Here is a 24057-nt window from a genome sequence, read left to right as displayed (position 1 = left end):
GTTGGTATTGGTTCCATGTTTAAGATCTCTCTTTTGACCTTATCGTATCAATCGTCAAGTGCCCAGATGAACTGGTAGAGCCGGTGCTTATGTGTATTCCGGTTGTATTTCTCGATGCTTGAGGGAGTATCCATTGGGTTTGGATCTTGTCTGTCAATAGAGATCCATAAGTCTTGGAATTTTTGCCATAGACTTTCTAGTGACATATCTCCTTGTCTCATGTTGTATGCTTGCCTGTGCAGGTTCGAAACATGGAATTGATCGGCACCGCTTCCGTATGTAGTGGCCAGACCGTCCCATAGGTCTCGGGCCGTTTCGTACTGGGAAACCTCATTCACGAGGTTGGCATCGATGGCGCCGCTTCCGTATGTAGTGGCCAGACCGTCCCATAGGTCTCGGGCCGTTTCGTACTGGGAAACCTCATTCACGAGGCTGGCATCGATGTTTCCGATGATCCAGTTGAAGCAACAATGGTCTCGTTGTTCCCATCGTGCGTGACTTGGGTCAGTCGGTAGGGGCGGGTCTAAAACTCCAGAAATGTGAGATGTCAAGCCCTTCCCATCGATTTCCCTCCTCATCAGTTTTGCCCACAACGGGTAGTTTTCTCCGTTGAGTTTTTCACTAACATGGACTTCTCCAAATGATTCTGTTTGAGGAGGAGGCTGGTGTGTTGCCTTCTGAGACATACTCATTCTCATAAGCTCTTGGAATTGTTCGGCTGTGAGGGTTATAGGTTGGTTGGTGATTGAGAGATTTTCTGTTTCAGAATCTGACATTCTGTTTGTTTGGTTGTTTTGGCAGGAAAAAGGTCGGGAAAGGTATTCGAGATTATGTGATATTTTTCTGAGTCTCAAGCCCGAGTAAACCCGCTCTGATGCCATCTTAAAGATGGTAATCGAGAGGGGCGAGATATGTAGGACATTTTATATTTGATAGAGAGAATTTAGGAGTGGAGAATGTTTTGTATTTCCTTGAATTATTTTATAGATGCAAATCTCCCCAATATTTATAGGGGGATTTGAGACTCTTCAGTGCACTCATTTAATGTGCTTGGAACAATGCATAGCATGGGAACACCACAAGAATAACTAAAGTTCTAGGAACTCTATTCTAATAAATGTAGTGTGGCTAATTATGTTTCTTGTTCCTTTTGACAGTTTTCAGACCGCCTTTGAATTTGGAAGTGGTATGTGTGATAGGGTCTCGAGTTAGCAAATCTCGCCGAAGATCATCTTTAATATCATATCTTTTATTTTAGTTAGTTATTTGATTTACATATCTTTTGTAATCTTTTTATTTATTTATTTTGCTTGCTTGGCAAGATAGGTTTTAGAGTTTAGAATTCTATAAATAATAAAATTCTCTATCATTTTGATTCATTGAGAATTAAGAAATTCTTTTCTCATTCTTGTTCCAAAATCCTAGAACTTCAACTAGGAAATTATCGATTTCTTTTGGTTCAATCTTCGCATTTCGCGTGCTCTACAAGTCGCTCGATAGGGAACTTAAACCCTATCAATTGGTGCTTCCATTGTTTACTCTTCCTCCATCAAATCAATTACTCCCAAAACATCAAATTCTCATGGAAACAAAACTCACGCCAATCTTTCTTCCACTTATTTTCCCAACCCCAACTTGTCTGATGGCAACGGAAGTAGTCGCTTACGATACCCCACCTCCGTTGCATGAATATTCCTACCAGGTTCACAGGAGAATAGAGGAATCCCTCGCCAAGCTCACAACTGCCATTACCGTTGCGAGACCGAAGGAGCCGCCGGACCAGCAGTCAGCGGAGCTGCCTCTTCCGCCGTCGGTCACAAAATCACCGCTGGGTATCAAACCTTGGGTCGTGCCACGCCTCCACCTCGAGCCACCACGTTTCGACGGAGAGAATGCCCCAGATTGGATCTGTAGGATCCAAAAGTGCTATAATCACCACTACACACCACTAGATGATCGTCTTTATCTTACGCAGTATCTCTTCGATCACCCAGCATCAGATTGGAGAGAATATTGGGTGGAAAATAACAAAGGAAAGGGTTGGGATGACTTCTTGCTAGCCGTTAAGCAGCGATTTGATCCCGATTTATATGACTACGTCGGTCGATTGGCTACTCTCAGGCAAACTTATACTGTCGAAGCCTATCAAGCATCGTTCAAATCATTGCTACAAAAGGCTTCGCACATCGGGGAGGCGACGCTATCCTCTTTGTTCATTGCGGGCCTCAAACCCCCACTGAAACAGGTAGTACTGATGCGACGGCCTAGCACACTCAAGGAAACTTTCGCCATCGCACAGCAATTAGAACAGTGGCAACCCAATTGCACAACAGCGTTTCCTGTCGTGAACCAGGAGCCAATCGCCTGCCACCGCAGCAAAAGGAGGAGGTCACACAAGAGGTATTTGCTCCGAAATTCTCTGAAGAGGCAGTTTCATGTGTGGTTGAGAAGAATATGTTAGATGTTCTGCCTTCAATTGTTGACAATCAATTTGTTGCTCGTCCTTTGAACGCGGAGTCTAGCAATATTTTTGCTAATGGGAGTAGTTCAAATTCAATTGTGTGTGATGGGAATATGGGATCGGCAAATTGTGGTGTTTCTAATGAACTTGGTTTTGATCAATGGATGCAATAAGAGATGTTGATCAATTCCTTGGATTTGGTAGCCCAAAGTTTTATTCTGGGTGGAGTTTTGATGCTGAATTGCCACTTCCAAACTGCAATAGGGGCGACGGCAAATTTCCGGTTGAGGCTCGGCATATTCGGGATATTTCTAGCGAGGCAATAGGTGTTCCTGTGGTTTATAATGATAATCACACGGAGACAAATTTTTATGAACAGGCAGTTGCGATAGATTCCTTAGCCACTGCACAATCTAATCTTGATGATGCTGCAACAATTTGCCTCATGAAAGAGATGGTGTTCGCTATGAAGGGGGACGGACATAACATGGCCCCAGATTCTCATTTTGTTGAGCACATCGCTGGTGTAGTAGATGGTTATTTAGTTCACCACAAAGCAAGTCACTCTGATGATCCCAGCAACGTTTCAAAATCCCAGAAAAAGTGTCACTGCTGCCGGAGAGAGAGCAGGCAACGGACATCATACGTCGCGGGTGAGAAAGTTTCGGCTAGTGAGATTCTGGTCAATCCAATAAGACATACACCGCAAAATGCCTCGTCCACACGCACATGGCGCCCGCCACCGTCACGCACCGAGGCAGCAGTGCGCATTGCTGAGGTAAATTTCAGCTCCACCTTCAATTGGTCCAATTTGCTGCATTTGGACGTTTCTGAGAATGCATTTAGTGGGAGATTTGCGATCGGTTTAGGCTGTGATGTGAATCTTAGACACCTTAATCTTGCAAACAATTGGTTTAAAGAGCAAGAGCTCTTGCAAGCTGTTATGCTTTATGGTTTTGAGTATTTGAATTTATCAGCTACTAATGTGATTGGTGAGATTTCTTGTAATGCCTCTCATTTGAGTAGTTTGAGGATTCCGGATTTATTTGTGGGGCTGCTCCCTTTGGCAATTGGGAGTCGGAGCAAGGCCTCAATGTGGGCAATGGAGCAGAGTTCTAGTACAGAGGAGCTCACTATCTCGAGTGCCTTCTCGTTCCACATAGATGTGATGCCACCTACGGTGGATGTGAGCCGGGTTGGTGTAGAGGTTGCTAGGCCATTTACCCTTATTGAAAGGATTGTGCAAATCTATAGTGCTACTGCCAGAAATTGGGAGAAAACACCTATTGAAAATGCTGTCAATGTAGTATCTGCTTACGCCAAGTTGATAGAAGAATACAATAATGTTAGCAATGATCATTCTAAATCCACAGCTACAGCCAACCGAGTAGGCACTGCCTTAGTTCTACTCCAGTTACACTTTCTCGTCGCAGCTTTCCCTACTGGCCACTGCTATTATGATTTCCATTTTCACTTTGAGGACGAGCCGCCTCTATTCTTCTTTCATGACCCACCTTGAGGGCAAGGTGGTTTTCAACGGCGGGAGAGTTGATAGGGTCCTCGAGTTAGCAAATCTCGCCGAAGATCATCTTTAATATCATATCTTTTATTTTAGTTAGTTATTTGATTTACATATCTTTTGTAATCTTTTTATTTATTTATTTTGCTTGCTTGGCAAGATAGGTTTTAGAGTTTAGAATTCTATAAATAATAGAATTCTCTATCATTTTGATTCATTGAGAATTAAGAAATAAAATACTTCTTTTCTCATTCTTGTTCCAAAATCCTAGAACTTCAACTAGGGAATTATCGATTTCTTTCGGTTCAATCTTCGCGTTTCGCGTGCTCTACAAATCGCTCGATAGGGAACTTAAATCCTATCAATGTGTCTGTGCAGGATCCGGACTTCAGATGCTTGGGACGACACCTGCAACAATGATCTTTGCTCTGCTAGACTTCCTCTCCCATTTCAACCATGGGCTTTGCTATGGCTTCTCATGAGCTTCTTTGGTGGTTATTCTTCTGCCCGTCTCCGCAGAATGTTCAAGACCACAGAGTGGAAGAGGAGTGCCTTAAAAACAGCCCTCAACTTGAAATAGTAATATTTACTTTAAATATATGACAGGGACAAGGTGGTTGATTTTCAGTGGAACGCACACACATACTGCAGCCATCATTGTTGCAAAAATTTTGCATGAATAATAATCCTTCCGTCTCACTACAATTGATTCATTTCTTTTGGGTACGAGATTTTACACTACAAAAAAGGAAAAAATCAATCACTTATAATGGGACGAAGGAATGCAAAAGGTTCCATTCGCATTTCATTTTAATAAATTTTGTCAATTTTATCGAGACAATGTCATCTTTTTGCTTACATATGATAAGACAATGCATCAACATGTTTAAGTCAGTACAAAATTTTCATTATTACGTTGTTTCATTTTGTACAATATCGCAGGTAAAAAAGTAATGGCGTCGTAACAAATTGAAACACACAGAAAACTTTTTGTAGCTTTTATATGCAAACATCAAACTTTTGTTACTAATATGAACAATTGGAAATATTTTGCATGAATGGTCACCCCTCAACTTGCGTATGCTAAAAGCTTGGTTTGATGATAGTAATAGTTGTATATTTCTCTGTTAGGAGAGCATAAGTCATTATTGTCAATCATCAATTTCTGAACTTGTGGAAGTATGGATATGGGTGTTCTGACGCATAAGCAAAGGGAATGTATACTGTTACTACAAAACATAAATCCAGAAACATTTAGCCAGAAACAGTGTATTTTTATGAAGATAGCTTCAATGGAGTTACATAAAGAATCATCAGATTTGGAAAACAGAGAGAGGTTGGGATCATCCGACTCCAATGATTCCCACAATTCTGGGTTCAACATTATCTTTCGTGGTCGAGGCACAGCCAAATCCACATTCACAGGAAGTTTGTTCATCAATCTTGGGCACTCTTTTATGGAGATAGCTTCAATGGAGGTGCAAATGATGGCCGCTGTTCCCTTGCATACGCTCTTCAGTGTTGGAAGCTCTTCCAACTTCAACTGTTTTAATTTGGGGAGGGTGAGGGAACCTGTTCCTTCATCATCGAACACATCTTCTAATCCTCCACACTCACTCACAGAAATAGTTGTAAGGTTGGGAACTCCTGATAGTGATATCCCCACCTTCCTCAGTTGCCCTTTTAACTTTATGCTTTCTAATTTAGGGAGACTGTTACCCAAATCACTTGTCCCTGAGAGTGTTGGAGGAGTCGATTGTGAATGTGCTTTGCCAGTGTCGTTTTGCCCACACCACCCATACCATAAACACTAATGCTCGACACTTGCCCACTCTCCAAATGTTTCAAAATCATCTCCAAATTTTCATTAAAAGCTTCACCTACCATCACATCATTCAACATCTCATTTCCCCTGCTTCCACAAACATCACGGACAAGTTCACCAAATTCCCGACTTTGATCAACAAGCTTTCCAACCTCATCATTTAGTTTAACTGGTAATCCTCCGTCCAATAGTCTCACAATAAATCCTTTGGATTCCACTTGAGTCTCAAACTCAACAACTTGCTTTTTAATGGACCTCACTTCTTCCAACCACTCCCCAACTTCACGTTTCCTTTTCTTTTGACTAGAATGCTCTGAATTCGTGATATCTTCCTCAACATCAGATGCCTTAGCACACAATGACTTCAACTTTATCTGCAGAGCTTTTAGATTGGGCTTAAAGTTCACTATATTTTTCACAGTGGTGAGTGCATCACCCAATATTATATCCCCCGCCTTCGATATAATCGGCTCGATAAACCGGCTTGCCATTTTCACCACTTTGCTCAAAACAAAAACCAAAAAACAACAATTATTTGATGAGAAAATTAGTGATGTACCGGAAAGGGTGCGTTAGGTCTCGGGTTGTGTTGTATTCAACTGATCAGGAGGTGACTCCTAACCTAGTCGTGTCGCTAGATCGAAGACCTAAAAACCTGGTATCAAGAAATTTCCTCAACCCACTGCTACTGGCTAGTATAGTGAGAGTAAGGGTCAAATTCCACAAGGAACGATGGTTGCGGCTCTAGATTGTGGTGATACTCTGGAATGGTTGGTTAGCTACCACGCTTGGGTTGAGATTCTACTTAGGCGAAAACTAAAGGTGGGCTTTGACTCTACTAACTGGTAAGGCTATCTGACATCTGGGTGGGGTCGTACCTATGAGAGAGAAAAGATATACTTCTGGAGTGCATGTGAAAAGTGAGAGTTTACTAAAAGTGGTTAAACAAAAGCTGGGGTGAATATCCTAACGAACTGGCTGACGCGCTAACATTTTTGCAGAAAATCTGACAAAAGTAAAAGGACAAAAGCAAAAGGTGGCTTAAAAGTAAAGAGGTCCTAGAAAAGGTGGATTGTGTTGTTGTCTTCTTCAACATGTATGCATAAAACATAAACTCCATGGATAAACTCAGATTTACAACTCCACACATCAGATCCATAATTTAAAGGACTATTAACAGCTAATAATTTATCCTACCAACTAACATGCAAGGTAACGACAACAACGTAAGGTGAAAAACTCATGCATTAAACCTTAGATCGAAACCGGGAAAACTCGAAATTCTAGCTAACAAACTCAGATCTAACTTAATCAAAGGAAAACATGCTTCAATGCTCAGAAAATAGGCGTAAACAACAGAGTGAACCAGAAGCTAGGGAGTCTAGCGGGATATTGCTAGGGAGACCGTTTTTAGCTAGGAAGACGATCGTAGATATGGATGAGGGGACAATATGCACTGACTTTAATGGTGAAAAATTTATTTTTGACATCAATGAAGCCATAAAAAAATTGATAGATTCTGAAAATCTATGCTATGTTGATGTTATTGACCCCTAGTCCAAGAATTTCTTGAGACCGAGTTATTGCAGGAGAAACTCCAAGCCTTGGATGTGTAAGCACAGGCTGATGTGGAAGCAGCTGCATGGTGTGATCTGATCAGTAACCGGGGGTTAACAGATGAGGAGATTGAAGGAGCAATCAGATAATTCTATCAGAAATCAAAAGTCGCGGGAGCCGTAGGGGCTTTATTACCAGCCAGTATGGAAGAAATCTCAGATGGAGAAGTAGAGCGAGAGGGAGATTCTGTGAAAAACCCTCTACCTACAGACACACTACCCCCACAAGTGGAGTTGAAGAAGTTACCAGCAAACCTTAAGTATGCCTACCTCAGGGAGGAAGACTCGTTCCCTGTGATCCTCAATAGCGGGCTAACTGAAGAGCAAGAGGCAAGGCTACTGACCGTGCTGAGTAAAAACAAGAAGGCTATTGGATGGAGCCTTACGGACTTGGCGGGGATAAGTCCAGATGTCTGCATGCACCATATTAGGTTGGGAGAATGAGCCAAGGCATATAGAGATTCGCAGAGAAAGGTGAACCCCAATATGCGCGAAAAGATACTGATGGAGATATTGAAGTTGCTCTCGCTAGGCATTATATACTCGGTACCCGATAGTGAATGGGTCAGTCCGATCCATATGGTCCCCAAGAAATCAGGGATCCAGGTGGTTAAAAATGAGAGGAATGAGCTAGTGCCCACCAGACTAGTCACTGGTTGGCGAATGTGTATAGACTACCGCAAGCTAAAACACAGCAACCAGGAAGGACCATTTCCCCCTACCGTTCATCGATCAAATGCTGGAGCGACTGGCTGGGAGGAAGTACTTCTTCTTTTTGGACGAGTACAGTGGCTACTTCCAAATTTACGTGAACCCCGAGGACCAGGATAGGACCACGTTCACCTGCTCGTTTGGAACCTATGCGTACAGATGTATAGACCGAGATGACACCGGTGCTGCAGCCCATCCCGCCTAGATTGAAGGTCTTAATGTTGCCTTTGAGCTTGTATCTGTTATTCACTCTGTTTTAAGAAAGGTGACACAATCCTTAAAAAGTAACTCTAAATCCTAACAACTATGGAAAATAACTCAAATTATAACAACCATAACAACAAATCATAAAATAAGTTGAATATATATGGAGAAAATCAGCTCATTTCCAGAACAAAGTAATAAGGAGCCACCATTCATTAAGGCTCTCCATTACTACTTGTATTCTTCGCCACACAACCGTAGATAGCAGAAGACCGTTTTGCTATCTCAATTATATAAATACAAACTTCTCATTTCCCTTGATTTTAAACCGTGCTTTAATTTATTTGAAAATTATAAAATATTTAATAACAATTTTTGATATATTAGAATCAAACTAATGTATATATATATATATAAAATAACACTAAATGTGCATTAAACGAACCTAATGCTAACAGATGGTGCTCACATAAGAGCATCCATAATAGGTAGGACTAGCCATGAGCCTAGCACTAGGACTAACCAAAAACACCTCCCGCCACATCACTAGGATTAACCATCCCACCTGCCACATCACTACAACTAACCACTGCACAATAATAACCTAGTACTAGGACTCACCGATGCCCTAAACAATAAAACAAATTCACAAATTCATAAATACATAATTAAAAACCATTCTAAAGCTTCGACATACGCGGCCCCCGTCTCACTCCTCGGAGTCCCCTTAGCTAGTCCCGGCAGCATCGGAAGCCACAGAGGCTCCCCCAGCAGCACCTTCGATGGGGGGTAGGATCCCCAAACCACGCCTCATATCGTAGATTTGAGGCTCTCCAGCATCTCCTTGTGTAAGGCGTCCGTTGCCGCTTTCCACTCATGTATGACCTCGAACAAGTTCATCTGTTGTAGCATGCGCGCGAGTTTAGTGAGAGCGGGACTGGGCTCGACACTAGGAGCTGCAGATTGGACTTCTAGGGACCCGCTAGAGGCTCTCCTAGACATCTGCATTGCCATCTTTTGCCCAACAAGGTGGCGGCGGCGGGGAACTAGTGGAGGGGTCTCTTCGACATCGTTGAGAAGGTCGTGGGAACCGACATTGCTGTTGTACTCGCCAACAATGTTGAGTTTCGTCTGCTTCGGCCAGCTAGCGTCAACATGTTAGGTTTGGTATACTGAAAAGCATGTTTCGAGCAAGTTTCGCGCGAATAGAATCTTGCTTGTATACGTAAAACTCTACAATCCACTTTTAACCCGATTCAGTATTATTCGAACAGTCTCGCACGAATAGAATCACTATTATTATTACATTGTGTTTGCTTGTGCATTTATAAGATGTTTTACAAACATTTAAATGCATAAGAAGTAAACAAAGTCTAAGTCTTTTGCTTAGTAGACCGGTTGTGGGCGTCGTCCACTTTAAGGTAACACGGTCAGATCCATGCAATGCTTTGCAAAAGAAAAAGAAGAATTTCACAACCTAGATAGGCTTTGGCTACCTATCGTGAAAGGTTGCAATGTCAGTCCGCATATTTCTAAGCCTTACTGAAATAAGATGACATTGGTGTGGTATAGCACTGAACGGATCTAACAGCAAGACATGTCTTTATGCTATCTACTGAAAGACTAGGTCTTGATAAAATATTATTTCTTTGTTAGCATTGAGCATACGGTATTGATTATGCACTACTTTGACTTATCAAATGGTGCGGGTTTTTCGCAACCCAATAATCCTGATATATTGGGTAGTGGTGATTAATATCTAGCGGTGCTAGGATTGCTATTATGTTGAATCGTACGCGAGGTGAGTCTCGTTTGATAATGTCCTCAAGAGGAGCTCGAACAAGGTTTTATTATTCGGAAAACTGACCAGTTGGAGTTTTATTACTCTATGAATAATAAATAAATGTTTCTTGCTAAGTCCACTCTTGGAATTAATAAGATATTAATTAATTAAGTCCATAGCAGACAATAATTAATTAATGGACATTTATATCTTAAGCGCGGGAAATAAATAATAAAAGTGGAAACCCGGATTACTTATAATTTCGGATTTGGATGGGGAGAGTTCAATATTACTTCTGTAGTGGCTGCTCATAATATTCCAATTATAACTTATATTAAATTGTGGGTTCAATTTAATTAGTAAAAAGTAAATTGGATGAGCCCATATCCAAAACCTTCCATAGATCCCTGTCTGGGCCCATAAGGAACTTAATATAAATAGGAGAATAAAGGAGACAGAATTATCACAATTTTCATTATTGAAATTTTCGAAAATATCAGCCCCATCAGCTGTAGGAATTTTCGAATTCTACTCCTTTTCTCAAAAGGATTTCTTCTGTCTTCTTTATTCGAGTCCTAGTATTTTGATAAGTTCAGCCCACCCTGATATCGAGATACAGTTCGGGAACCAGAGAGAAGATCTGTGGTCTAGTATTGAAGATCATCAAGTGGAGAAGGCGCGAGCAATCGACGATTCTTTGGAGAATCAAAATCGGTAACTCTAAACCGTAGAATTCATGTTTTAGGATTTATTTTCTTTGAGCATGAATTATTTGCATTCTAGCATGCAATTATCTGTTTAACATGTGAATTGATTAATCGCATAATCGGTCAAATAGATCATACGTCTGATTTATTTGTTTTGTACAAGTCTTCCGCTGTGCAAGGGGCACCAAACCCCAACACAACACTCGCACGAAACTTGACGGAATCCATCTGCACCACATAACCGTCCCAGTATTTTAACTGACCTAACTTCTTGGCCAGGGTGAAATGTTGGAACGACAACCTCTTCACATCATCCATGGTCTGGCCGCTGGTTATCGTGTGAGTACAATGATCTAGGCCTTGGCCAGAGCGACGCACTCCTCCGAAGTCCAGACGGTCCTCCGTCCCTCACCGGCATCCTCCCGCTCGTCCCCCGCTCGCGAGAACTGACCAACCACCCCCTTGCCCTTGCCCTTCTTCTTCAACTTCCCTGCCAAAGGAACCCAACTCCCTACCGCCGGTGGAATCTCAGTGGGAGGCTCCCTCATCGGAGATAGACCCAACTCCTTCAGTGAGAAAGTCTCAACGCCAGTGAACTGAGTCTCCAGTAGACTACATGTCTGGGAATTGACGTTCAAAAAATCCATAGAGGGTCGTCCCCAAGCAATTGGAGGAACCCCACTCTACTACCTCCTGCAGTGGCAGGCATGTCCTGCGTCATCTCGATCCCCATACCAGGCATATCCCTGCCATCCCGGGCATCATTCTCCCCATCTCGGCACTCATACCAGGCATCATCCTGCCCACCATCCCGACTGCTATCCCCGTCATCGCGGCACTCATCCCGGGCATCTGGGGCACCATCTAGTGATGTCAATCGGGCCGGCTCATCGGGTTTCGGGCCGACCCTATTCGGGTTGCGGGTCAATCGGGTGCGGGCTAATCGGGTTGTGATTTCTTTTGGGCTATAAAGTTCATGTTAGAGTTTGTATACTAGAAATCACATTTCGAGTGATTGAATGTTGTAAAACTCTTATTTTATTTTCCAAGGAATAAAACAGATTATTTTTGTCATAATGTTGTTATGTTTTACATTTAATGGATGTTAATGCATGTTTAAATGTATAAGTTAACCTAACAAAGTCTAAGTCTTTGTTTTAGTAGACCGGTTGTGGGCGTCGTCCACTTTAAGGTAACACGGTCAGTTCTAAACAAAGAAAAAGATGAATTTCACAACCTAGATGGAATTTGACTATCCATCGAGAAAGGTTGCAATGTCAGTCTGCATATTTCTAAGCCTTACTGAAATAAGATGACATTGGTGTGGTATAGCACTGAACGGATCTAACAGCAAGACTTGCCTTGGGCTATCTACTGAAAGGCGAGGTCTTGATAATATTTGTTTCTTAATCAATGTAGGTTAGCATTGAGCATACGGTATTAATTATGCACTACTTTGACTTATCAAATGGTGCGGGTTTTCGTAACCCAATTATCCTGATATATTGGGTAGTGGTGATCAATATCTAGCGGTGCTAGGATTGCTATTATATTGAATCGTGCACGAGGAGAGTCTCGTTTGATAATGTCCTCAAGAGGAGCGTGAAACAAGGTTTTATTATTCGGAACCTAGCTAGTTGGAGTTTGATTACTCTATGAATAATAAATAAGTGTTTCATGCTAAGTCCACTCTTGGAATTAATAAGAAGTTAATTAATTACGTCGGTAGCAGACATTAATTAATTAATGGACATTTTTAATCTTAAGCACGGGAAATAAAAGTTAAACGGAAACCCGGATTACTTGTAATTTCGGATTTGGATGGGGAGAGTTCAATATTACTTCTGTAGTGGCTGCTCGTAATATTCCAATTATAACTTATATTAAATTGTGGGTTCAATTTAATTAGTAAAAAGTAAATTGGATGAGCCCATATCCAAAACCTTTCATACATCCCTGTCTGGGCCCAAAAGGAACTTAATATAAATAGGAGAATAAAGGAGACAGAAATAACACAATTCATTGTTGTAATTTTCGAAAATCCCTTCCCCAGCTGAGGAGATTTTCGAATTCCTCTCCTATTCCGAAAAGGATTTCTTCTGTCTTCTTTATTTAAGTCCTAGTATTCTAGTAAGATCAGCACACACTGATATTGGGATACAGTTCGGGAACCAGAGAGAAGATTTGTGGTCTAGTACTCAAAGCATCACATGGAGAAGAAGCTAGCCATCTTCAATTCTTTGGAGAATTAATTAGGTATTTTTCTACTCCATAGAAAAGCATGTTTTAGGTTTCAATATTCTTAAAGCATAATTAATTCAAGTTATGAGCATGATACATGTGATAATTACGCGAATAGGTTTAGTCTAAATAATCTGCTAAATAGATCTGATTATTATATAATTGATTATGTGACCGCTTCCGCTGCCAGTCACTTCAGTTCAACCCTAACCCCAATAACTCAGGTTTCGGGCTAGACCAACGGGCTAATCGGGTTACTACCGATAGGATTAACATGCGATGAATCCAATAAATAATGATGAAAATTAGCTATATTCATAAAATGTAAAATATATAATTATGATAAATTTGAAATATATATTCAAACTCAATCATAAACATGATAAAATACTAATATTTGAGATATTTCGTGAAATTTTAATGCATGTTTTAGATATTTAAATATATTTTTAGTGAATTTGAAGTTTTAAATTTATTTATCAATTATTATATTAATAAAAATTCAATATATAATTTGTGTATTTAATACAAGTGGTGCAAATGAAATTAAGTGCAACGAGTTGTATATATAGAGTTTTGAAAACAAAAATTGGAAAAATGCATTCGCCTATCGCTCACTGATCGCGTCGCCACAATAGCGGACGAGCGATCAGCTAACACTAGCTCACCGCGGACGACCGCTCTTCCTACCCGTTCGTCCGTCACCTGCTAGCCGACTCCAATAGTGGACGAAGGCGACGGAAGAGCCGCTAGCCGATCGCTCATCCGTCCGTCCGTCCGCTATTGTGGATGCTCTAAGGAGTGTTGCATATCATTTCTCGTATAGTTTATACTATTAAACTATGTTATTACCAAAATGTTAAATGATTGCAAAATCAAAATAAATCAACAATTTAATAGTTTAAGGACAAATTTTAAAATTGATACGTATATAAATAAATTTACATACTCCATCAGTTCCACCATAAGCTACTTGTATTTCTTTTTTGAATAAAGTGAGTCATTTATTTTTTAGCGGCCAAATAGAGCTTGTATAACCGCTTCTTCCACCAATTGGGTTTTGCATCGTCATCCTCCTTAGCTTTCTCATATGCAACATTCATCACCTTGCATTCTTCTACCTCCACCATCTTTGATTCCTTTATCTCATGGCGTTTCATCTTGTCCAACATAGAGAGGATGCCCGTCTTATGTCCATGCCTAAGGGTGAGTTCTCCCTTAGTGACATCAATTAAAGCTTTCCCGGTTGCAAGGAATGGTCTTCCAAGGATGAGAGGAACATTTGAATTCTCCTTTATGTAGAAAACAACAAAGTCCATGGGGAAGATAAAATCATTCACCCTCACTAAGACATTCTCGAGGACTCCATTGGGGAACTTGACGGATTTATCCGCTATTTGAAGGGTGATGGTAGTCGGCTTCAAGACACCAAATTTCAACTTCCGGAAGAAGCTTAGGGGCATGAGATTTATGTTTGCCCAAATCACACAAGGCCTTAGTTTGCCTATCATTCCCGGTCACACAAGAGAAGTTGAAGCTCCTCGGATCCTTGATCTTTGCCGGCATCTTTTGTTGGATGATTGCATTGCAATTCTCGGTCAAGCTCACAGTTTCATAATCAACCAACTTCTTCTTCTTGGACATAATCTCTTTCAAGAACTTGAGGTAGCCGGGCATTTGTTGGAGAGCCTCAATGAGAGGTATGTTGAGGTGCACCCTCTTGAAGATCTCAAGAAATTTCGCAAACTTTTCATCTAACTTCTTTTTTTTGCACCACTTGAGGGAAAGGAATTTTAACTTCCTTTGGCTTGGGTAGAACAATTGCCTCGGGTTGAACCTCGGATGGCATATTAGGTGAGTCCGCCTCTATCTCCTCTTCTTCTTTCTCTTCTTCCGGCACTTCCTTAGCTTCCGCTTCCTTTTCAACTGCGGTCTCTGGCATAGAAGGACCCTCATAGTTTCTGCCACTCCTAAGATGAATCGCCTTACAATCTTTGGGGTTCACAATTGGTTGATTTGGCCTACACTCCCCTGTTTACCACTCCCCTGTCTGCCACTCCTAAGATGAATCGTCTCTTATCGGAGTTGGCCATACACTCCCCTGTTTGCTTCATAAACGCCATCAAGACATCTCCAAGCTCATTCTTCTTCGTCTTAATGACTTGACCATTCGACACTTCGAATCCCGGTGGTGGCTGCAGGGCGTTGTTAGGATTCCCATAGGACAAGTTGGGATGTGTACGGTTCCCAAAGTTATTGAAGTTACCACCCCCTTGATTCTGGCGGTAGTTGTTGAAATTCCTGTTGTTGCCGCCTTGATGCACATAATTTACTTCTTCACATTCGAGCCCAGTTGGCTCTGTTCCCATAAAGCCTAGCTTGCTTGTCAAGAAGTCCAGCTGCTTGGACATCATGTCCATCCTGTCAATGTCCGATGTGGAAGCTACCCTGTAGGTCTTGCTTCTCTCATTCTTCCATCCCCCATCGTTGGCGGCTACCCTTTCAATCACTTCTAGAGACTCTTCTTCTCTCAACCTAAGGAGTGACCCCCCTGCGCTCATATTCAATTCGCGCACTGCCTCTGGAGTGGCTCCTCTGTAGAAAGTTATGACTTGTTGTCCCGGGCTTAAACCGTGGTTGGGGCATCTCTTCATCAGATATTTAAATCTCTTCCATGCCTCTTGAATATTCTCCAGAGGCTGTATCGCGTAGGAGATGACTTCTGCTTGTCGCTTTAGTATCTCGCTAGGTGGGTAGTATTTATACAAGAAAAGCTCAACCATCGCATCCCAAGTAGCGACCGAGTTAGGATCCATGTTATCGTACCAATCCCTAGCATCGTCCTTCAAAGAGAATGGGAATAGTCTGAAGCGAATCTGATCATCTGAGACCCCATTAGCCTTCACCGTGTTGCTGATCTGTATGAACTTGGTCAAGTGCTTGTTGGCATCTTCTGAACCTGTTCCACCAAATGCATGTGCTTCTGCCCTGTTTATCAACCCCGACTTCAATTCAAAGCTGTTGGCGGCAATTCACCCATTGTTGATCGGTGGATTAGCCACTCGTCTGTATGCAAACAAATTCTGCACGGGTGCTGGTCTCACATTCTGCGCATCCAAACGCTTTTGCATATTGGCCATTTGTTGAAGAAGTTGATGGACAATGGGATCGGGATGCTCCACATTATTGTTCTCATTGTTATTCTCCTCGTTGTTCTCATTGTTGTTTTCAAAATTTTTGTACTCCTCGTTCGCCATTAGGATTGGAGACTGCAGATCGTACTGTATGGGAGATGGAAATGGAGATGGACTGGGTGAAGGAGTTCTCTGGATAGGAGAAGGTAGACGCCTATGACCGGGTGAAGACACCCGAATCCTTTGGTTTAATCTCCTATGTGCGTTCCTCTTCCTATTGGATGCTTCGATCTCAGGATCGATTGGCTCTAAAGGTGGACCTTTAGAACGCGTGTGCATACAACTTGCCCAAAGAAACACAAAGATTAGAGAACTCCAAAAAAAAAAATCAAATAAAATCTAGATTAGTAATCTCTATTATTATCACGATATTAAGCTATATTGACACAAAATTATCCCTGGCAACGGCGCCAAAAACTTGACTCGACTTATTTTAACACAAATAATACCCACAAGTGTACGAGGCTAGTGTAGCAATTAGCAAGCAAGAGTATCGTATCCCACAGAGACAAGATTGTATCAACTCAAGTACCACGAACAAGTTTCGACTACTATCTAGACAATCCAAAGAGAAATGGTTTTGTTCTAACACAACTATAAGCATATAACAATGAAAAAGAAATTAAAAGTAACAAGAGGAAATAAAAATAAGTGAAAGGATACCACAAAGAGGAGAGTAGAGTTTTGGATCCAACTACAATGGAATTGTCGTGAAATTGATTCAACAACTTTGATTACCCATTTTATGTCTCTAGGATTACTAGGAAAGTCGCTAGTCTAGGTTGAGCCCCCTCGCGAGTGTACTCATCCCGTTGATTAACCATTAATATTGAAGTCTCCTTCTAATATGTTTAGATTAACTCCATAAAACAAAAGACTCAATCCCTTACTAAAGTTCCCCTATCTCGAGTGTAGATTATCAAAGTGATGCTCACTCTTTTATCAAACATAGATAGGTATCTCTTGATTACAACTATAAAGGTAAACAAACCCAATTGATAGCTAAGAAATTGAATTGAAAAGGCACAAGAATGAACAAAGAAATCACAAGAGCTAAGCAATCAAAACAAGTCCTTGAATTAATCACAAACATCCATTGTAGTCTTCACCAAAACTCCACAATAAAATTTAGCTACTCATGTTCTTCATGAAAACCAAAACAATGGATTCAATCAAATACATCAAAGAAAGCAAATAAATACTCCTGTGGAATGGTTCTATGGATTAGAGACTCCAATCTCTCGATTTGTAGTCTTCAATCTTCAAATCTCTCTTTAAATTGTTCTTGGGAAAGTGTGGAATGTATTGGAGGCGGTAGAATGGAGAATTATGAAACCTAGGCGTTCTTCCTTTTTAATCCCCCATCAAAAATCGCATTTTTGGCATAAAAATACGCTAAAATAGCGTACCGGCCGGGTGGAATTCTAAAGAGTAAAATTCACCCGGCCAGGTGGACATTTTGGACCACTTTCTGACTGTTTCCGCGCAGAACACCATACCTGGCCGGGTGGTTAATTCACCCGGCCGCGTGGAATTTTTTGGAATGCGTAGTGTTCTTATAACGGCCATAACTTCTTCTACCGAACTCCGATTGAGGCGTGCAAGATACCAACGCAAAGCTCTTTCGAAGACGAAGAGACTGATATGCATTAGGGGCTAATTGTACTTCAAAATCTCCAGTTAATATTGTCTCAAACCAAGGCTGCTGTACATCCATATATTTTGTACCTTTTCTACACATTCTTAACAAAATGGTCAAATACCAAAATAATAGAGAAGTAATCATAATCATATCCGATAATAGACGAAATGTGATCAAAACCATACAAGATTACTCTCTAAAACCAAGCAAAATCCAAGTATATCAGTTGCCAGCTGCCTACGGCGTTTTTCTCATGTTTTGGTGGCGGGTCGCTTGGTTCGTTTGCAAACGAACCTGGCGGGTCGCCAACTATGTCACTACTATGCGCAGTCTTGGTAAAACGTCTATAACTTCTTCTAATGAACTCCGATTGAGACGTTTAAGATATCCACTCGAGGCTCTTTCTAAGACGAAGAGAATTGTATGAATTAAATGCGAATCGAACTTCAAAATATCCAGAAAAGCTGTCTAGAACATTGAGTAGCTGCACATCCACATATTTTGTACATTTTTCTACACATTCTTCATAAAATGGTCAAAATACCAACATAATAGAGAAGTAGCTATAACAATGTCTCAAAGTACACAATATATGATCTAAAAAAAGTAAAAATACCCTCTAAAACCATGTAAAATCCAAGTGAATCAGCCCTTTGTGTAACAGAAACTTCCCACGAACATTCATTCGCTTTTTCAGCGTCGGTCTCGCTGATAATAGCTATCCCATCTTCTGTCGTTCCAGCTGGAAATTTGCATACGGCATGCCACCTTCTTAACTTGCTCTCAACGACCTTAAACTGCCTTTGATGCCACACACTCCACATAGTCATAGCCGTCTTCACATACAGCTTGGAGTCAAATTTTGTTCGCATAGCAATCCGATATGGATGTCTCTCATCCCAGTACATGTTGTTGTGTTCATTACCAACTTCATCAGGTACCTCAGAAGGACCACTTGGTAATGTGCGAAAGAATTTCATCCCCTTGGGAACATATTTTGGAAGTGGTTGTTCACCTTGCACAACGGATTTACATACTAAGGTCTCATCATCAGAAGCATCACCAGGAGAATCGTCACTTAGACTGGCATCTGCCTCAGATGTTGCTGGCGACAATGGTTCATCATTATCTCGTACAGTGCGAGTATTATCATCAAGGGTATCTGCAACATCTAAGTCGTTATTCATTCCAACACCAACATTAACAGCATCTGCAATACTCATATCACGATCAGAGGTCACATGTTCAACCCTCGCCGATCATCCAATACCACAATCAACAACGCCATAATCAACAGCTGGTGTGATTTCTGAACTTCTCACATGTGAATACTCAACAAACAATTCAATACAACGAGTAGAATTTTGAGCCTCGTTGAACATAAACTCCACACTTTGATCAGTGTAAATCTCAGTACATATATAACTCATACTGGATGCAAAGACTAGACAATGACTCCATGATATTTGAATGACGTGTTGATTCATATCTATTCTCATTGCACCACATATCATTGCAACTAATTCAGAATACGAAATGCACGAATTCAATATAATTGTAACATCCCGGAATTTAGAACCCTAATTTTTGAGCCCTAGAATTAATTAGTGATGACGTGGAATCGAGAATGCTTTTATTTTATGAGTTGATATGGTCGATTTGAGTTAGGGTTTGTGTTGAAAGTTTGAGAAGTCAAACTATTTGATTTAATGATGTGGCATGTGATTTATTTATTTGTGAGATTATGTGGTAAATTAATTATTTAAGGGTGGGTGAGAATATTAGAGAAAATTTCCATAAATACTTGTCACCCTAATTCTTGTAATTTTCGAACCCTAGACCCCTTGGAGAAAGAATTTCTATTTTTCCGGAATTTATTTATTCCTTGGGATATTTATCCAAATTAAATTCCAAGAGCAAATTATTTCCTTATTTCGAAGATGGAAAAACCGAGCCCCTTGTCTAATAGTGATTTTCCAAAATCACTATGTGGAAAGGAAATATTATTTTGCTTATTTAATTGATTCCTTACTTGATTTCCTTCCATACCTAGAATTTAAATATTCTACCAAATCTTTCCATACTTCAAGAGATCTTGCCTTACTTTATTTTAGTCAATATTCAAAAATCCATGCCTTATTTAAAAGGCATAGAAATCGCCCCTTGTCTTGCTTCATGGAGGATTTTCCTTATTTTTATTTTTCTCCATGATATTTTATTCTATATGGAAAAATACCAAAACAAAATCTTGGCTTTTGGAAGGCCATATTTTTGAAAATCTCATGCCTAGTACCCTAATCTATTTTTGTTAATTCTTCTTCCCTACTTCACAATATTTATTTATTTATTTATTTATTTAATTGCGGAGAATGAGATCTTACCAAATATTCTATTCTAATTACCTAAAGATCTTGTTGAACTCTATAAATAAGAACCAAAACCCCAACCCTAGCCCCCATATTTTCGGCCCCCACCTCCCACACACTCTCTCAAATTTTCTTCTTCTACTCTCCAATATTTTGCTATGTTTTGGAGAAGAATTGAAGTTTAATCCAAGAACTTTGAAGAATCAAGGCTAATACTTGTTTTCTACCGATCGTTTTCCTCGAAGAGGTATTTTTGTTTAAGAGTTATGCTTGTTCTCCTTCTACATCTTCTTTTTCTTCTTCTAACCGATTAATCGGTCTCCTTGAACCCTCATGCATCTTGGTTGAGTGAAAGAGGGATAAAAAGGGTATGGGAACTTGTATATGTGTGTGTGTGTCGTGTGTATGTGTGGCGTGAGTGTGTGTGTGCCGTGTGTGTGTGTGTTGTGGCGTTGTGCGGTGTGTGTATGATGGTTAAGTCTTCGTGTGTGATAAACATGATCTTGATTAATTAGTAATGATAAGATAAATCGTTGGGAAGAGGGAAAAGTAATGAGACATGCATGAGTAAGAGTAGTATTGAACCTAATTTGTGATATGTGCCTATGTGATTATAAGGTGAAACTTTGGTTGCGAAGCCGGATAACAGAAAAGCGAAACTACTTGAAAACTAAGCAATCGAGGTGGGCTTTACTCTAAAACTCTCTTTTATTTTATCAAAATGTTGTTTGGTGTTATAAGGGTGGTTTAACTGTTATGCCATGCCTATGTTTGTTTAAATGCGATTGTTGGATATGCTTATACGAATTCGGGTCTGAGTATGGGCCGCAAGCCCTACCAGGCTGTGTACACAATGGGATCGAGAGTCGTCCTTGCTAGTCGGCCGGTCTCGTGGGCGAAAAGTGTGGCCACACTTTCGTCGCACCATGGAATGTTTGTGATTGTTAATTTGATGAGAAAATGGGAGGTTATTTTGACTGGCCAGTCTATGAAAATATATTTTGTGATACTCGTGATATTTCTCTTAACTACTTAAAAACTCGAGTTCACTTGGTAAGGGTGGCATAACTTATAAAATGTTTTGGCAACGAGCTCACTGAGTATTTCAAAATACTCAGCCCTGCATGTGTTTTCCTTATGTGCAGGTTGAATGATGACGAGCGGTGGCGGGTGTTGAGCAGCTTAATTAATTAACATAGATGTGTCGAACTCTAAGTGTAGTTGTGTCACCATACATAGCTATGCTTTTCTCTTGGTCGTTTTCCGCTGAATTTTTTATACTCTTTGGAATTTCTTTTTGGAATATTTGCATCTTGCCTTCGGTTTGAAGCCTTAGTCTTTTCTTGTGATTTGTCTTGGATAATGAGCCGTGCTCTTAAGATATTTTGATCGCCATTTATGATATTTTTCTTCCTTTAATCTTCTAGGTTAAGTTGATGCATTTAATACTCTGATATCTCCTTCAATTCTTTTGGTCAATACTCTTTAAATGAAACCCTAGCCTATGTTTACTTCTTTAGAGTCGGTTTTGGGTAGCAGCCGCCGCATTTATTGTACCCTACGAGGGCGGGCTGTTACAATAATGGAGCCTCTCGCCCAAGGTGGATCATAACAAATACCCAAGTGTGGAAGTTGAACTATTTTACCACCCCAGTACAAACTCATAAATATTTGCATGATTTCTACATAAGAAAATATAACAAATACAAAAATTAGGGACAATTTTTTTCCTATAAACCCTAATTTAATAAATCAGGGAAAACCAACCTAATCTAACAATATTATTCAATAATTAAGAGTAAGAGATAAACTTACCTAAATATAACGACAAAATGGAAGAAATCGCCGGCAAAATGGAAGAAATCGCGGAAATTGGCTCAAAATCGTGCTGCCTCTTTTTTTTTCTCTCATCTTTCTCGCAGAATGGTATTCTGCCTCTGTCTCTCGTGATTTATGTTCAAAATAAAGACGCATGTCCGTTATGCATGTTAGGGAAAGACGCATGAGGGTCATGCGTCTTTCAATAAAAATATTTAAAAATTCAAAAACGCATAATCCTTATGCGTTTTTCAGTAAAACGCATGATCCTCATACGTTTCATTAACGGAAGACGCATGATCCTCATGCATTTTTCCCAAACTGGGAAGCTAAATAAAGTCCAGTATTAAGATGGAATGGCTAATGTATCCTAGAATAAAAAAAGAATTAACCCCTAATATATAAAAGTAGGACCCACAATCCACTAATTTTTTCAACTCACTTTCCATTACATTGTATATACAAAATTGGATATTTTAGATATTTTACATTCACAATGATTTAACATTACATATTTACCCTTTTATAACTATTTAGGGAAGATTAAGTTTCTAAGTTTAATCACTGCACATTTAGGAAAGATAATACATTCTATCATAAAGCTACATAATTATAGCTAAATTAAAACTAAAAAGATAAATTTATCACATTCTTCACCATACATTTTTATAAAAATTGGGTAAGCATTTTAAGAATATTAAATTTCTTATATTTTCTCAACACTCAAATATCTTATGTAATAAAATCTAATAATAAATTGACATATAAAATGTTAGTAGTCATTAAAAAAAGTCACATAATGCATTTAAATTGTCATCCAACTAATTAAATATTACTATTATTTTAATTTTTAGCATTACCGTCCAACTAGTTGAAAATTATTATTTTGATTAATCAGTAATAAAAAATAAATAATAGTTGTTCAAAACAAACTATTTCATTGTGTAATAAAAAATAAATAAATTATAAAAATAGCTATTTGTAAGTATACTTAATTAATTAGTATCTCATCCAACTAATTAAATATCATCACATCGATTTCTTTGAGTCTTGTATATCTTTACTCGAAATTATGAAATGAATATAAAATAGTAAAACCTAAATATTAACAAATAACAGTCATTCGTATCCAACTATATTAATACTCTATTAGTAAATTTTAAAGTTGTAAATTATAAAACAACCACATGTATATTTACCTAATTTCTTAATATTATCATAAAACTAATTATAATGATTAAATCGATTTTTTTTGTATATTTAATATCTTGACTCAAAAACCATGAAACAAAATTAAATTTGTTATAAAATAATAATAATCATTTACATCCAACTATTTTATTGTTCAACTATTTTAAAATTGTAAATTATAAAAATGACTATATATGTAATATATACTTAATTTCTTAGTACTCCCATCCAACTAATTAATGGTGATTATGTCGGTTTTTTGTGTACTATAAAATTGATTAAAACGATAATATTCATTCACATTCAATTATATTAGTATTAAATAATTTGAATAATTATAAATTATAAAAATGACTGCATGTATATAGTTTGATTTAGTATTGTCATCCAACTAATTGATATGTAAAAGTAACAAATAAATTAAAATGATAAAATCATTCAAATCGAATGACTCTTAAATTGTAAATTATAAAAATAACTGCAGTATATATATACTACTTAATTTATTGTACTGTCATCCAACCAATTAATGATAATTAAATCGGTTTACTTATATAATAATAATAATAATAATAATAATAATAATAATAATAATAATAATAATAAATATTAAATTGAAATAATAATAGTCATTCCTATTCAACTAATTTATTATTGAGTAATTCTAAAAAGTGACTACATGTATATATATTTAATTTTTATTATCACACATCTAATCGATAATATTAATTCAATTTTCTCATGACTCAACATTATTTAAAAACCATGGAACATAAATA

At 39.0% G+C, this 24057-nt stretch overlaps 1 protein-coding gene and 1 long non-coding RNA gene across 2 annotated transcripts; one reads left to right on the top strand and one right to left on the bottom strand.

The window, feature by feature from the left end:
* Positions 1–359: 359 nt before the first annotated feature.
* LOC125203321 (uncharacterized) lies at positions 360–1103 on the top strand. Its single transcript, XR_016132361.1, has 2 exons — positions 360–733; positions 802–1103. It is a non-coding gene; the product is annotated as an uncharacterized LOC125203321 (long non-coding RNA).
* A 4035-nt stretch (positions 1104–5138) lies between these two features.
* LOC148923003 (disease resistance protein At4g27190-like) lies at positions 5139–6296 on the bottom strand. Its single transcript, XM_089060863.1, has 3 exons — positions 5694–6296; positions 5283–5646; positions 5139–5209 (listed from the first exon to the last, which is right to left on the bottom strand). Exons 1-3 carry the CDS (start codon positions 6294–6296, stop codon positions 5139–5141), a joined length of 1038 nt encoding a protein of 345 aa, XP_088916989.1.
* Positions 6297–24057: the final 17761 nt, after the last annotated feature.

This window comes from Salvia hispanica, chromosome 6, assembly GCF_029641045.1.
Source record: "Salvia hispanica isolate PSC_SH4W2 chromosome 6, Shi_PSC_v1, whole genome shotgun sequence".
Taxonomy (NCBI): Eukaryota; Viridiplantae; Streptophyta; class Magnoliopsida; order Lamiales; family Lamiaceae; genus Salvia; species Salvia hispanica.
The sequence above is the reverse complement of the archived record's forward strand: the minus strand, read 5'-3'. Positions and strand labels throughout refer to the sequence as shown.

Bases quoted from the DNA above. Each gene is read 5' to 3' on its own strand.
- LOC148923003 (XM_089060863.1), bottom strand. From the start codon at position 6,296: ATGGCAAGCCGGTTTATCGAGCCGATTATATCGAAGGCGGGGGATATA. The intron at 5,647-5,693 runs GTCTCCCTAAAT...CAACTGAGGAAG, and splicing joins GACAAGTGATTTGGGTAACA to GTGGGGATATCACTATCAGG. The intron at 5,210-5,282 runs GTAACTCCATTG...TATGTTTTGTAG, and splicing joins CAAATCTGATGATTCTTTAT to TAACAGTATACATTCCCTTT.